Genomic DNA, 16,785 nt, shown 5'->3' on the forward strand with positions numbered 1-16,785 from the left:
GACGCCGTATTAGCTAGACGCGCCTTTGTTCATTCCAAACCACCGCGTTGGCATGGCGGAACCCCATCCTCATTTTGCTGATAGGCCTCCACTGTGTATAGCGCTCCAGAATGGCAGGCTACTATTGTGACAAAGACACAAGACCTGCCCGAACTTACTTCCGGGAAAGCATGGACTGGTTTCGAGCCATCCAGAGAGCCGCTGCGGAGCCTCCGGAGTGGCTCTCGAGACTAGAGCCCCTCTGCAATTTGCGTCAATTTTAATGTGACGAAGCCAGATTCATGCTGGCAGACCACGACAGTGCCGTGTGTATGTACATAGCGTTTAGTGTGCTTTGTTGATTGTGTGTTTTGTTGAATGTTATGTGTAAAAGCCAGGCAATAAAGAAAAAAATGCTGGCATGGCGGAGTGCTTAGCATGTTCGTCTCGCACTCCGGAGGCCCTGGTTCGATTCCCCAACTCGATCAATTTCTTACTCGGTTTTATTTATTCGGGTGAAAGCCTTTAATATCTCATGCTGTCGTTAGCAATCCGTGTCGGAAGCCGTGTCTGCGTCCGTGTCTGCAGCCGTGTCGACAGATGTGTCCGCGTTTTGAGGGATGTCCACCGAGATATGTGAGACAGTTACTGCGTATTTTCCTTTCCTCAAATACAATTTCCAGTTTCTTCATTACGGCCCCTCTTTCTTTTTTCACTGCCACTTCCTCCCTTCCTGTACGGTGCGGTTAAGGTGTCCACCGGGATGACCGAGAATTACAGCGCCATTTACTTTCCTCAAAAAGCGTTGCGTTCAAAGGGCAAGGCATGGCGCCGAACGGATGGTGGCGTTCCGTGGACTCCCTGGCAACGCTACAACACGCTGTCGTGTTCCACTCCTAAAGAAGAAGCTTAGGCGCCATTAATTAGCAGTCAATTAGTCCTGAGTGATTAATCAGTAATAAGTCATTAATTAGTGATTTGTCATAACTTCGTCATCAATTATGTGTGACGACATCCAGTGGTGACGTCACCAGTGTCATATAGGCAAAGTGGTGCGGAAAACGCTTTCGCCTCTACGCACTTTAGACAATCAAAGTGCCCCCTGAATTTGTTCTGTGGTCTGACATGAAAGGTTAATTAGACTAATTGGTCTTTATAATTGTTCTAATGTCATGTATCATGTCCTGTCACTCACCGGTCAAGTGGTGGAACTCTCTAGAATTTTTGACGCAATGTCTATGAAACGTCTAGAAAGGTATAACTATTAATGAAGTTTAATTATAGTTAAGCATGACTTCCACATTTCGTGGTACAAGTTAAGGTCACGTTTACTATAACTATTAACGTGACCTTAACTAGTACACTGATTAATTAGTTTTAGTTAAGGTGCAGGCACAGTCCCACATGCCACTTCTTAACTACTACCAATTACCAATTAATCATTCAGTCATTAAGTACAATGATATAATCATGAAATCCCTTTACATCATGTTCCGATGTCTTTCGATTGCACCCGATTAAGTATCGATTGGCTATTGATTGGCATATGTCCATATAAGGCGTGCATCCGAAACGCGGACACATTTGCTAACAAGACTTCGTCACGACAGTGTGAGGCGTTAAAGGCTTTCGCCTTAAAATTTTAATGCCAAAGCACTCATACGCGCTCACCAACACTAACCGAGAATCTTGTCAGCTACTTACGCACTGCAGTCAGGTCTCTTAACCCGAACGCTGGACAGTGTGCCTTGGACTGACGCCAGCGCCGCGAAGCATTGGCTGCTGTTGCCGAGATAATGGCTCGCTATGTTTGCGGCGGAGGATGATATCTGGAGCGCATCTCCATTTGACTTATCTGCCACTTGTGTCTGAACGACGGGGAGAGCGCTCTCAGTTCACAATCCCGCTTCGCGACATTTCGCTCGTAGCTGCGGTTTCCCTCGCGCCCAAAATTGGATTGAAAAACATTTATTCACCGGCAGAAAGAGTTTCAAGGTGAGGTCTTCGTCGCGCTAGATGGCCGTCAGCCCGTGGCTTACGGCGACCTCGTTGGCTCGCTCCAATTCCTGGAGTTGGATCACCAGGTCGGAGCTTGGTAGCATGGCCTCCCACTGCTCGGAAGTTAGGAGCTGAATTAGGTCCAGGGCAGAAGGATCCACCGGACAGTTCCACAGGATGTGCTATAGTGTGGCTCTGTCTCCGCACTTATTACATTGGGGGAGTATTGCCCGGGGTACATGAGCGAAAGTACCGCCGGGTTCGGGTGGGAATGGGTTTGCAAGCGACGCCAGGTGGTCTCCTGGGTCTCTGTGAGCGATTTATGCGGTGGAGGGAAGGTTCACCAGGGTGGAAATTTGGGCAAGTCGGTATTGATCCATAACGTAAGAGTAGCGCAAAGCCAGGACGACGGACACAAGGGGAGAGAACACACACCAACAACACAGGCGCTAACTTCCGACTGACGAAGAAAACCAAACCCAACCAAGTGAACGGAACCTCAGCAAAAGTAGCGCATGCGCTGACCTAAGATAAAAAATCGAAAAAGAAAAAAAAAAGGTGCGAAAAATGCGATAAAAAATGTGAGATCACGGATGTTTTGAACCCAAGAAGGCCAGCTCTCGTTTAGACAAGGAAATGGACGGAGTACTAACGCAGTTATCTTGTAAGGCAGCAATCTGTGCAGCTTCCACAATTTCGCGAGTTAGCTTATCTCTACTCTTAGCAACGACTGAGCATTTGTCCAAAAAAGGCACGCACTTGCAATCTTTGCAGTGCAAAGCTAGATTGCTGCCGGTATAAGTCTTCATGTTATTATTGTGCTCTCGAAGCCTATCGTTCAGGCACCTACCGGATTGCCCAATATACTGCTTGCCACAGGAGAGCGGAATGTTGTACACAATGCCCTCAGTACATTTAACAAATCTTTTCCTGTGGCAAGCAGTATATTGGGCAATGCGGTAGGTGCCTGAACGATAGGCTTCGAGAGCACAATAATAACATGAAGACTTATACCGGCAGCAATCTAGCTTTGCACTGCAAAGATTGCAAGTGCGTGCCTTTTTTGGACAAATGCTCAGTCGTTGCTAAGAGTAGAGATAAGCTAACTCGCGAAATTGTGGAAGCTGCACAGACTGCTGCCTTACAAGATAACTGCGTTAGTACTCCGTCCATTTCCTTGTCTAAACGAGAGCTGGCCTTCTTGGGTTCAAAACATCCGTGATCTCACATTTTTTATCGCATTTTTCGCACCTTTTTTTTCTTTTTCGATTTTTTATCTTAGGTCAGCGCATGCGCTACTTTTGCTCAGGTTCCGTTCACTTGGTTGGGTTTGGTTTTCTTCGTCAGTCGGAAGTTAGCGCCTGTGTTGTTGGTGTGTGTTCTCTCCCCTTGTGTCCGTCGTACTGGCTTTGCGCTACTCTTACGTTATGGAGGGAAGGTGCGTCTTTCGAGACGAAAGTGGTGTGTTCAGGCGATCCCTCCCGAAACGCTGGTCATTGAAGCCCACTGCCCGGCCGCGAAACCTCGGCCGTAATAGTAGGCTACCTCGTTCCCCGGGTTTCCCGAGTGAGCCGGAACCCATAACAGCCGATCTCCTTGCGGGTGTGGTGGGTGCTACCGAGGATTTGGAGGGAGATGGAGGAGACGCGTCCCCTCACAAAGTTGCGTATGGCTGCTTTTGAATCGCTGAAAATAATGTCAGCTGAGGTGTTTGCTATGGCTAATGCAATTGCCGCTTCGTCCGCCGTCTCGGAGCAGCTGGTGTATACTGTGGCGGCTAAGGGCGAACCGATCCCGGTCACTGCGCCTATCGTGTACGCTTTGTGCGGTGTGAGGTATAGCGCCGCGTCCACGTAAGCTGCCGCGGGTTAGTGTGTAAGGCGCGGGCTCCCGCCTTGCGCCTTCCCTCACGGTGCGTAGGGTGCATGTGCTTAGGTATGTATTTGACAGTGAGCTTACCGGGTTCTTCGGGAAGGAGTTGTTTCATGTCTTCGGTTAGGGGCTCAGCGTTGATCTTTATACGGTGCAGGATGGCCTTGGATAGCGTAAGACATGCGTATTAGAAGGTGAGGTGTGCTTCGCACACTTCGGGTTGTGTGTTGTGTATGCCGAGGGCTAACAATCTGTCAGCAGGCGTGCTGTGCAGAAGACTTGGCCCTGTCTTGTAAGCTTGACGGATGAGACATTCTATCTTGGTATTCTCTGCTTGATAGAGGTGCAGGTACAATAGAGTGTACGCGAACCTATACTGAGGACGAATGCCTGGATCAGTCGGTAAAGGTTGTTCTCCCTCATGCCGCGTCTCTTGCTGGCTATTCGTCGAATGAGCCGGGTGGGTTCAGTGACTGTGGCGGTAAGTTTGCGTATTGTTTTGTTATTCGTGTGGTTGCTCTGAATGAGCATCCCGAGAATTCTAATAGTAATGAGCATCCCGAGAATTCTAATAGTAATGAGCATCCCGAGAATTCTAATAGTAATGAGCATCCCGAGAATTCTAATAGTAGGTGCTTCCTTGATAGGGTGTCCTCCTACAGTTTGTTTGGTTTGGTTTATTGAGGTTTAACGTCCCAAAGCAACTCACGTTATGAGAGACGCCGTAGTGAAGGGCTCCGGAAATTTCGACCACCTGGGGTTCTTTAACGTGCACTGACATTCTGTGTAGTGAAGGCGGGGGTGCCTGGCATCTGAGACTATCAGCTCCAGCAATTCCGATTTAGGATGCGAGCATTGGAGCCCCGCGCCCGAGGCATGGGACTCGATTACGTTCACGGCCTCCTGCAGCGTCTCCACTATTTGGCCGTCACTGCCAGTGAACATCCACAGGGTGATGTCGTCCGCTTATAAGCTGTGTGGTAGACCCTCGTTTGTGGCCAATTTCGGGGGTAGCGTAATTAGGGAGAGGTTGAATAGGAAGAGCGAGAGGACCTAGACTTGCGGCGTGCCTCTGTTTCCTGGGGGATGGGATCCGACGTGAGACCTCCGAGCGATAGCTCAGCCGTTCTCTCCGAGAGGAAAGAGAGAATGTAATTGAACGTTCTCTCCCCTGGGTCGATGCGCGAGAGGTTCGTGAGAATGGCTTCATGTGGGATATTGTAGAAAGCCTTTTTTATGTCTTAACCTAAGATCGCCTTCGTGCCTTTCCTGTATGCAGGGTCAAGTTCGTTGCGGTTTGCTTTTTTTTTTATCGCACACTCGCCACAAAGGGACAATTTGGGTTCACTTTATACTAATTAAAGGAAATCATGTAAGGTGTTTTCATGCAGGAACCAGAGAAGGATCCTGCTCTATTGTTGTCGGTCAGCCACTTGGAGAAACCCTCCTCCCTCGTCGCCGTTAATCCCACTTCGTGTAAAATTCGTGTCCTTGAAGCTCTTGTCCCAGCACAAGTCCGCAGCAGGTCGCGAGCGTACACCTCTGCAGCCGGTGTGGAACACTTCGGGCAGGTGGTGGGTACTGCGTCTTCTTCAGAGCCTAATCAGCACGTGACCGACGGAGTAGGGGCCGCCTCTGCCCTGATATTTCTAAGGGATACCTCCTCCAACCTCGATAAGTTATGAGGGAGGGGAAAAGTGCGCGAGGGAATGAGGCACGTGTACATTTCCTTAAAGAAATTGCTGCGATGGGGACAGCAGAGCGGACATCAAAAGGGAGCCAAGGGAGGAGGGGGGAAGCATTAGTGTTTGGTACTTGGTCTGTACGGTTGTTTACTTTATCTCTGCATAGCGACATGGCGCGCGACAGCTCGCGCGCATTTTAAATTGTGCTTCAAAGGTGCCGCTTGAAAGAAATGAAGATTTACGAAAAGCAAATAACATGTGGCAGCATTTTATAAACATTCTCAATACGCTCCTCGAGAGTTTCGCTAATCGTTGCTGCCCCCTGTTACGTCAGTGCCTCAGCTGGGAAGAATTTTCCTTCGCTGTCTTCGAAGCGAAAGGCAGTGGGGACTAGTGGCGAAGGAATAGAGAATGGATCGCACAAATAAGCGTTGTTAAATGCCCCTTTTGCTTAAGAAAAGGAGATAGCACTGTGATGGATGTCAAGTTCTTATAGCCTCATATTGTCGCCATACTATCATCGCCTACTCAGTGTTGACTACTTTCAACTGCGGTAAGAAGGCGATGACTGAGGAAACGTGTTGTATGTTTTGTGCAGTCGAAACCAAGCAATGAAATGAGCCAGGCAGCTGTCTTTTTTGAATATTAGTCACTTCTGATCACTATTTTTTGGCTACGTGTCTGTTTAGTATCCTGTATTTTGTCAGTGTATGCACTAATGCGAATACGAGTGCGACGAATCAAGAAATCCTTGTCTTGCTTTCATTTTCAGCCGTCGCAGAGTAAGTAGATGGTTCTTACTGTACACACGCGTGTACATATACATTACAAAATACAGAAATTTCTGGTTCAGCGTCTCGATCACACACCCGGAAAATACGCGAAAAGGTAGTTAACATGAAAGCGAAATGTTCAAAGCAATACCGCCGAAGTTCTGGCTATAGGATCAAATTACACGGCCGTCTTCGTACGCGTCCTCTACTAAACACACAAAAATTGAAGCTAATACTAGTTTTTGACCCAGTACCGTAAGGTATCCATGCACAGCCAAGAGAAATATTAAAGGAACACTCAATTTTCATCCAAGATCGAAGCCTGAATTTCTGCATCGGATCTAAAAGACTTTTATTTATTTCGAAAAAACAACTGAACACCAGGTATGTTTGTGGCTAATATCCATGGGGAGTGATCGTTGACTCCCTATAAGATGTTATAGTTCTTCGGCCAGCGATTCTATTGCGGTCGCGTCTCTCAAAGAGAAAAATTTCAGACCACCTAGTAATTAGCCACTGCGCCGATTGCCGTATCACTAAAAGTGTAAAGGCGCACCGAAGAGAATTCTTTCCGCAAACTAACGGAATCCTGATGCATGATGTGACACAGGGGAAGGACTTTATAACACATTCGCTGTATGTGAAAAATCTGCAGAAATAGGAAAAACTATGAAAATACAGCTAGGGCTGTATTAAAATCATCCCTCCTCCTCCCCAGCCGTCGCCTTTATGAGTCGGCCATAGGTCCGCTCAGCGCACACGCAAAATAAGACGGGTGTGGTCGATGGCCAACAACAGAAAAGCCGCGAAAATGTTTGGTTGGTTTATGGGGTTTAACGTCCCAAAGCGACTAAGGCTATGAGAGACGCCGTAGTGAAGGGCTCCGGAAATTTCGACCACCTGGGGTTCTTTAACGTGCACTGACATCGCACAGCACACGGGCCTCTAGAATTTCTCCTCCAAAGAAATTCCAGCCGCCGCGGCCGGGATCGAACTCGCGTCTTTTGGGTCAGCAGCCGACCGTGAAAATGAATGGAAGGTAATCGACGCGGCAACACGAGATAAGAGCGCATAGCAGAAAAGGCAACGAATTCGCTCTAGAGCCGTGCTGAGAAGCCCAGCTTCGATGGCGTGCCTCCCAAAGGCGGGGAATTAAGGCAGCGAATTATTTCCACGGTGGTAGTTAGCCTCATCTTGCTGTGGGAAATGCTTTAGCAGCGTGCCGTCTGTGTCCATGGGTGTTGTAACCACCCCTTTATGCTTAGACGAACCAGGCCAAGCCATTACTCCTAGTGGGACTCCTCGGTCCAAGTCATCGAGGTATCCTGGGCTGATAGAATGTGGAACATGGACATAAAGACCTACCGAATGATGACACGCATAGCGCGGTCTCAGGCTACAGCTTCTGTAAAGAAATGATGCAGGTCCCTTCACGGAATTCGGGACGGTGTGGCGAAGCTAACTTGCCTCTGTTTGCGCTCTCAATACCTTAAACCCAAGTTTAGCAACATCATGACATACACACATCTGTTAATAAAAGCAAGCCTCTGAAATATAAACCCTTTTAAGCCTTCTTGAGCAGGATGGAAGTGCAATAGTGAGCGTAATTTTAGCGTCAATAAGGTTCAATAGGATTTAAAACAAGAAGCCTCCACCAGGATAAAGTTACCACATATAAGGGAAAGAAGTGGGAGGTGCAGGGAAACAGATAATCAGGAATGCCTGCCTCCGCATTCAGTCCTCTGGCAAAAGTTCTGAGATCTACGATTCTAGAATGCAAACTAGCATATACCCTATATAGTAAGGAACAGGTAAAGGCACAGGAGTTAAGATAGCGGTTTCAGGAGAACCGCCTCTTAGCGACGTTCCGAAGCTAATTTGCGATTATTAATGGCGCCATGAAATCGAAAACGCCTAGAAAGTATTCTAATTTTATTTGTATTTACATCGACAAACCTCAGCCTTAAGAAGCCTTGTGCTTGCATTGTTTTTTAAGGTACGCATGCGTGCAAACAATTATTTAGGTATAAAATTTAAAACTGGTAAGGTGTTGGGTTATCGCCTGATTCTGTTCCAGGTCGATGTTTGAATGCGGGCCTGTTTCACCAAGCTTGCGAACAAGAGGGTTTCCTTCAGTACCCAATTTCGATTGTATAAGCGAACAATTTATTTCATCCATGGCACATTGCTTTATAAGGAAATGTCCTGACATAAACAGGATGATCTGTTGTCACTGCCATGTTCAACTGTACCTATCCTTTCCAAAAAAATCATTAACAGGCAGCTCCTAACAAATGTTTCTTCGGCTGCAGCACAACATAAAGTGCAGTCATAAGCGGCGGTGACCAGAATTAACGTGCGCTGTGCGCGAAAATTCCTTTTCATTCTAGCCAGTTTTGAATTTCCCCGTAGTGCATGCTTGTCGCCGTTTTTGTTGTTGTGACTGGGAGAAGGATGAAAAGGAAATTACACGGGCCCGCCTACAGGCTCGAGCCGAGCCACCACCGCTGCCGCGTGCAGATAGAGGAGAATTAAAAGGTCAGAGGACAGAGAAAAAGAAAAGAAAAGACGCGCCTCGCAGCAAAAACCGCGTCCGCCGAAGCGGACGCTGCTGAAAAAACAGATACGCGGCCGAAGCCGCTGTCGCTCCACCATCCGACTCGCCGTTTTTGTGAAAGGTCACGCATTTTCATAAAGCACGTACACGCTTGTGTGCATGTGAGGCAGTAAGAGGGAGTGAACGAGTGAGTGTCTGCATTTATAACTTCGCACGCAGAGGAGCGGCGGCTAACGGCAGTTCCAACATGCCGCTGGTCATTGGCGCCGTTGTTGGTCTCCTGCTTTTGAGCGCTGCTGTTGGCTTCGTGGCGCTGTCGCGGAAAACTGATGGTGAGTGTGTCTTCTTTTACACATCAGATAGTAGCAAGCGGGGGCTAAGGTATTGGAAAATAGAAGAAAACATTTTCTTCTGTCACGACAGAGTTTCCTGTAGTACTTTGGGATCGGACAACACAAATTTTTGCAGCAACAGGATTTTGAGCAGTATTGAGCAGCCTCCTGTCGTAACGACAGACATTTCTGTCGTAACAACAGAAAACTTCGCAATATTTTTGAAAGATCTGTCCGAACGAAAGAGTGACAGAAAATCCTGTTGCATTTTGGGACCGGCTCTGTCGTATGTATCGATTGGGCTTGCAAATCACGCAATACTACGTATGCCTCTCCATCGACGCAATGTAGTCCTCAGCGTCCTTTGAGAACGAGACAGTTGGATAATGGATGTAATTCTGCCGACATCAATGCAGGTCTACGCCATTAGGTCACCTTGCCTGTCATGTATCGCTAGCACAAGGGGACACGTATAGAGTACGAGAGCAGAACGACGGTGCTCGCGCTTCTGTGTCGCCATTCATTTCTGGCTCTCTGTCAGTTACCTCAGCCGTTAGTGGCATGGCTCTAAGGAAAACAAATTTGACTAGTTTGTCACGCTCACTGCTTTGCTTGTTGTGTTGCTAAAATTGGCTGCCGTCATGATGGACAGCCTTCGTAAAATGTCGTCAAGCCAGATGGTGTGCTTTCGAGCCTTGCACAGAGTATTAGGGCCCCTCTGGAACTGAATCCCTGGATTGGAAGGCTCGCCCGTATAATGACATCAGCTTTATGTACGCGCACGCGAAGGCGAAAAGGTGGCTGAGGTGGCCGAACGTGTCGCTAAAGCCAAATGAGAACAGGTCAGCGCTATGGCACGTCAAGTATAGCAAGCCGCGACTGATATTGAGCACACCGTCCAGCGCAAAAAGTCAAGGGGCTGGAATCGACGGGCCGCAAACGGTCAAGAGCGGAGAGGAATGTCGAGACCTCTCTCTCCAGCTGAAAGTAAAGGTGGAAGCGAAGCAGGTTCGGGAGCAAAGGGGTTACTTCTATGGCTTACGCCACACAAGTAGCCAGAGGAAGACTAATTACGCTGACCAGTTTGAATAATAGAAGCAAGCATAGATGGTATCATGTCAGTCAGCCAAAGCGCTTGGCAGAAAACTTAGTGCTGATGCCATCATCTATGAGCCGTTTTGTAATGTGCAACGTCTTAGCTACTATCGATCTGCTGTTAGCACCTGCTCTCGTCGAAGACAATGACTACAAGTTACTTTTTCTGCCATCAGGTAGTGAACTGAGCTGGCTGCCGCGACTTATGCTGGTTGTATATCTCGCATTTGCACTGGCGTCCGGGTAAAATTATGCTCTCGTGAGACGTCGCTGTCAGGGCAATTAGGATTTCTCATGCGGTTCCCATGTTAGGTCAGGCCACGTGACACGACGTCGATTTTGACTCCTAACTGCCCACGTTCGAAACTGAAACCGCAAAGGTGAAATCTGTTCTGCCATTGTACTGTTTGAGTGACGCCGACATCTGTGCGTCCGGTAATTTCGCCTTAGTATCACAGCATCAATGTAGCGAACAGGCCACAAAACTACCTTTGCGTGTCTGTACCAGTTTAACCTTTGGCAGCTCTTTGTGTGATGTCTTGAACAAATTATTTATTCAGTTACCTTGTTTTCCGCGCAGAATTGGACCCAGATGTGTCAGGTAAGCTCGCCCATTCCGCTCATGACATCTCTGTCCGCTCAGACTTTAAAATAATTCAGGTATAATATGTTTCACTAAGAGCCGCACGAAAGTGGACCAGGAGGCGAAGGTCAGCGAGCACACAGTGCTTCACGGAAGCAGTAAAATGTGGCAAGCGCCATTTTGATTTGCCCAGAAGCGATTTGTGTTCATTATACGAGGCCAGCTATCAGGTCAAGAAATGTAAAAGGTGCCATAAATAAGATGTTCTTACTTATTCTTAGAAACTAAGTGAAACCGACCACATTTGAAGAAAGCACGCTGTTAAATGCATTTCAGGAAAAAAAATGAAGTCTGTGACAACGCTGGTTCTTCCCAGTTGCCAAAGAAGTGCTCCAGTAAACCGTAGTGGTGGTCATAGATAAATGGATGATAATGATTATGTGGATGAACGATAAAACTGCCCTCTTTGAAATAAAATGAAAGAGGAGGCCATTTTCTCAACAGGTATATATTAGCGCCACACAGCCGGTAATGTTTCTATCCTAGCGGCAAAAGCTTGAACTAGAACATGCGAGCTGGAGCAGTGCCATGTGTGCAGGTGTGCAGTTTAGTAGGTCTTGCTTTCCGGGAAGGAGTTCGAGCGCTCTACATAAGTGTGTGGACGACTGTGCTAATCTAGACACAGCAAGCACATAAAGACACCTTTAATGATTGTCACTACCATACAAGGAGAACTTTTGGAGACTGTGGCTATGGCAGGGCTCTCAAGTGCAATGCAAATGTGTATGGTAAGGACCAGAAACGGACGTTTTCATTCATACGTTTTTAAGCTGGTAATATGTCTAGTAGCAACAACCTGTGCCCTGAGTGTCCGCGCAACTTTTCGGAACCTCGAAACCTGCTAGAACACCTTTGTAGAGCCCTGGACGCGCAGCCAGAACTCATGATGGCGGGCAGTATCCCAAATGTTACAAAGGTAAACTCGATAACAGGGTGCACGCTGAAGTGGCGATACGAATAAAGTTTTTCGCGGTTGTCGTGCTCTGAATGCTAAGTTACCCTTCCTCTTTCCCTTCGTTCGTTGTTCCCCTCTTCTCTTCCCTTCCTTGCAAGCGTTAAACCTTGTGCTGCTTGCTATTTAGCCTCACCTAATGTCTTTCCTTTGTCTCTTCTCATCCTATGACATTAGAAGACAAGAAGACACCCATCATCCCCAAGAGTGACATTGCTCCTCCAACCTCTGCTGACGTCAAGAGCTCGTGGCGCTCATTCGACTACAAGAAGATGGACGTACCGAGCAGCGTCAGCACCGGAGCCAAACAGGTGAAGCCAACAGAGGCGACTGTCGTCGTCGATGGCCTCACTGTCTTCTATCGAGAGGTGAACCCTGTGGGGGCCTTCCCCGAATTGAGCGTCTTCATGCTACACGGCGCGGCCTTCAAGTCGGAGACTTGGCTGAAGCTCGGAACACTTGGCACGCTAGGCCTGATGGGATACCGAGTGGTGGCCATTGACATGCCCGGCTTTGGCAATTCTCCGAGCGGCACAGTCCCTGATCCGGCTGCGTTTGTCCAGCACATTCTGGCTACACTTCACCTTGAGCGTCCTGTGATTGTAAGCCCAAGCCTGAGCGGCCAGCTAAGCCTGCCCTTTTTGGTCAAGCACTGGCAACTGATGGCTGGTTACGTTCCGGTTGCCCCCGTCGGCTGGAATGTGTTGCAGAAAGTGCAATGCGATTCTGGTGACGCTCCGGTGGACAAGTCTGCAGTGTACCCACCGCTCCAGGCTCACTTGCCCCAGCAGGTTCCCAACCTCAGCTGCATAAAGGTACCGACGCTGGTGGTGTTTGGCGAGCATGATCGAAGTACCAGCTCGGCGGTGCTTCAGCTGCTTCCCAACAGCGTGGCAGTAGAGGTACCCCAGGGTTCGCATCCGGCCTACCTGGACAATCCTGACCTGTGGCACCAGGCACTGTATAATTTTCTGCTACGCCTGCGCCACGAGGCGGGGGCCACCGCCGCTCGCGGTCAGTGATTTACTATCAGGCTTGATGATTTTTACGCACCCGACATGTGGGAAGGAGAGTGGTGATGTGAGTTTGTCGAACTATCGAACGTTAATGCCCCGAGTATTCATTGGCCATCCCTAGGTGTTTTGGAAAGGACATTTTTCAATTTGCACTGAGGTAGTGTAGTGAGGTAGGTAGTGTAAGTAGTGCAGTAGTGTTTGATAATATGAACGCTATATAAAATGCAGTGAACACTGGCGACAGTGCTAAGAAAAGTAAAAGAGGTGTTTTTTTGTGCAAAGTGAAATTGCTTCTTTTATCTACGCGGAAACAAACGCGGTTTAATGACCTTTGACGAAATCAAGAGGAATAAATAGCTCCGGTAGGGCAACTAGACTCTCAAAGGAATGACTAGACCCCAATAAAAGGGAACCTTAGCGGTGGTCGGCAGAAAGTTAGGCGGGCGGATGAGATTAGGAAGTTTGAGGGCATAGGTTGGGCAGTTGGCACTGGATATGGTTAATTCAAGAGATATGGGAAAGGACTTTGTCCTGCAGTGGGCGTATTAAAGATGATTATGATGATGAAGAAGATGGGCCGATAAAGCTGCTCAGGTGCGTCAAACCATTCATCGTGTTGCGTAAATCGCCGCAGCGGGCGACGGTCGTCCTATGTAACATGGTGTAACATGGGCGCGTTTATGCGAAGTGGCAACATGGTCGTGTTTCTACTCCTAACAGCGTGATTCATGCCCCGCGGGCTATTTCACTTGGACCAGCAGCCAATAACGGCGGAGAAAATGAAATGAAGTGTTACAAAGTACTGGCGGGGACTAGACTGTTCTAACATCTCCACCGCATGTTGTAACCTGCGCCTGTTTGCCCACTGCGGAATAAAAAAATAAACTTGTCGAGATGTCGGTTTTGTTCTGCGATGTTACTGAATGTTTAAAATACAGAAAAAAATGTTGATATAAAAAGTGAAAACAGGCACATGGACACTCATTTGCAGCGTTCAATCTGGGAAAACCTTGCATTGACTGGGAAAGTTAGCAATTGGCGAAAGTGGTAAAGGCAGGCAATAAAATTTGGAAAAAAGAATTTCAAGAAAGAAAAAAGGGTATCCCTTCGTGAACATTTTCTTTCTGATGCCCACAGCTTTCGCTCGTTTCTTGGAGAAGGAAAAATGTGATTCCTACCCTATATAGAAAACAAGAGAGAAGCGAATGTCCTTTATCGAGAGTACTCGTATTGAGTGAATAAACTTTATTGCCATAACTTGAATCAATGAGGCATGGTGGGGCGGCGTGGCCCCCAGGTGGGGCGACTGCTTGGGCCCACGGCGTGAGAGCGACTTGTTGTAATTTTTCTGTAGTTGTGAACCGTCCATTCCATCCCTCTTCCGTGGGAGCTGGCAGTAGGGCGTGTGGGGGCGGTTCTTTGGCTCACCCCCATAAGATATGAGCCTGTGTTCCCGGGGTACCATTGTTACGATTTGGGCAAGGAGGGTCGAATTCACGGATGGTGATAAGCGCCAAACGGGAGTGACTGAGTAGCGGATGAGTTTGTGTTCGACGGCGCAGTGTGGCTGAAGCTCTGTCGAGGTCAGGATAAGGGGCAGGGGGGGGGGGGGGGGGGGGAGGGGGGTACATTCGGCGTTGTCTATAACCACCACCTGGGATTGCATACAAGCCAGACCGAAAGCAATGACCATCTCTTCCGCTTCCTCTGCACTCTTATCCATATTGCTTATCTTAATAACTTATCCATTATATTTATATCTTATCCATATTGCTAATGGCATTGCCCTCTTTGTCTCTCTGGTTTTAGAGCGCAGCTCTTTGGCGCCCCTGGCCTCGCCGCGGTGGCTCGGTGGTTACGGCGCTCTGCTGCTGACACGAAAGACGCGGGTTCGATCCCGGCCGCGGCAGCCGAATTTCGATGAAGGCGAAATTCTAGAGGCCCGTGTGCTGTGCGATGCAGTGCACGTTAAAGAACCCCAGGTGGTCGAAAGTTCCGGAGCCCTTCACTAAGGCGTCCCTCATAGCCTGAGTCGCTTTGGGGCGTTAAACCCCAATGAACCTAAACCTAATCTTTGGCGCCCATTTTTGGATTTCGCGGCGTCGCCGTTGTCCGTTCTAAATAGCAGGGGACACCTTAGTCGCCCTTAGGGCAACTGCCGCAATTCTTTGATAATTTCGCGACATTCAAGGATTCAAATCTATATATGCTGTAGGTAAAGCATGCCAAGTATTTTTGTACTAGCATTTAAAATAGTGACATAATCGACGATTGAATTTTGCGCTTCTGCTCAATGCACCGGAGGAGTGCAGAGAAATTCAGCCTGACGTCACGGAAGGTATGAATTCAAATTACCGCTGTCGTCTGCCACACTCTCACCCGACTCGTTAGACGCTGCCAAACAACTCTAGGCAGGGTTTGCCTTCGGTGGCGTTGTTTTTCCTTCAGCAGGCGTTTGTGCAATGGAAACTTACCGATACCTTCGCTGACATCATCATGCGCCCCCCATTTGGCGTTGTGCGCTGCGGAGAAGCTTGAAGGGCGTCCGGATTTTAACCGCCGATTACTTCACTATTTCAAGTGCTAGCCCAAAAAGACTTCGCATGCTTTACCTGCAAGTTCCACATATTCAACCCTTAAGCTCGCTGATTTCTAAAACCTATGCAGTTTCCCTTTAAGCTGCGAAACCAATGGAGCGGGAGCTTGGAACGCTCAACTGCCGTCTTGGAACACTGGACACTTCAATCGTGCTTTAAGCTACGTGGCGGTAGTGACAGATGTGCGCTGCATGCGTTGGCACTAAAAACGTTGTGCGAGAAACGCGGCGCTGAAGCCATGACCTCTTTCTCTCTTCTTTCGCTCCCACTTTCCTCCTTTCCTTTGCGGCGCGGCTCAGGTGTCCACAGAGATATGAGAGACGGATACTGCTCGGCTGCTGACCCGAAAGACGCGTGTTCGATCCCAGCTGTGGTGGTCGATTCTAGAGGTCCGTGTACTGTGCGCTGTCAATGTGCGTCAAAGAACCCCAGGTGGTCGAAATTTCCGAAGCCCTTCACTACAGCGTCCCACATAGCCTGAGTTGCTTTGGGACATTAAACTCCATAAACCAAAACCAAACATGTGGTTTTTAACTATGCCTATAGTTTCCTCTTCATCGATTTGAGGCCACCTCCGTTCTTTAGAGCATGCTCGATTCTCTCCATATTAAACTTCCTTGCGGTCGGCTACTTCGAACTTTATTAAATTGATAGTTCTGCTATCTCTATTTTGTCGGTATCCTATCGAACCATCCTTCCGCCTACTTTTACGGCGCACTCAGCAATGATAGCTGTGAGATCATCGTTCATTGTTTGAACATTGTCGTCCTCAGTTAAAGCCGAATATCTGTTCCGTAGAGCAATTCTGAATTCCTCTTGCGGCTAACTCGTCAATGCGCTTCCGCTTCACTAGTTTCTTCCGTTCACTATTCAAATCTATAAGCTAATTCGAGACCTTACCATTCTGTGGTCGCTGAAACGCACCTTTCCGAGGAGCTCCACATCCTGCACGATGCCGAGAGGAGCGCACAGCATGAAGTCTATTTCATTTTTAGTCTCACCATTGGGGCTCTTCCACGTCCACTTCCCGATTGCTCGTTTGCGGAAGGAGGTATTCATGATCCCTAAATTATTTCTATCTGCGAACTCTACTAATGACTCTCCCCTGCTATTCCTATAGAACCTATGCCATAGTCTCCAACCGCCTGGTCTACAGCCTGCTGCTTGCCTACCTTCGTATTGAAGTCGCGTATCGGTAGACTGTACTGTGATTTTACTTTATCACCGATTCCACGTCTTCATAGAGGCTTTCAACGACCTGGTCATCATGGCTTGATGTAGGCGCG

At 48.2% G+C, this 16,785-nt stretch overlaps 1 protein-coding gene across 1 annotated transcript; it reads left to right on the forward strand.

Annotated features, from left to right (window-relative positions):
• Positions 1-9,106: 9,106 nt before the first annotated feature.
• LOC149333084 (putative protein-lysine deacylase ABHD14B) lies at positions 9,107-12,927 on the forward strand. Its single transcript, XM_089555983.1, has 2 exons — positions 9,107-9,196; positions 12,064-12,927. The coding sequence occupies exons 1-2, from the start codon at positions 9,112-9,114 to the stop codon at positions 12,906-12,908; spliced, it is 930 nt and encodes a 309-aa protein (XP_089412109.1). The 5' UTR covers positions 9,107-9,111; the 3' UTR covers positions 12,909-12,927.
• The last annotated feature ends 3,858 nt before the right edge of the window (positions 12,928-16,785 follow it).

The sequence above is a fragment of the Amblyomma mixtum genome, chromosome 8 (assembly GCF_055824585.1).
Source record: "Amblyomma mixtum isolate Tamu chromosome 8, ASM5582458v1, whole genome shotgun sequence".
Lineage (NCBI taxonomy): Eukaryota > Metazoa > Arthropoda > Arachnida > Ixodida > Ixodidae > Amblyomma > Amblyomma mixtum.

What these genes read in the sequence shown, in the direction of transcription:
- LOC149333084 (XM_089555983.1), top strand. Translation starts at nt 9,112, where the DNA reads ATGCCGCTGGTCATTGGCGCCGTTGTTGGTCTCCTGCTTTTGAGCGCT. An exon ending in GCTGTCGCGGAAAACTGATG is followed by an intron (nt 9,197 to 12,063) that starts GTGAGTGTGTCT and finishes CTATGACATTAG; the next exon opens with AAGACAAGAAGACACCCATC.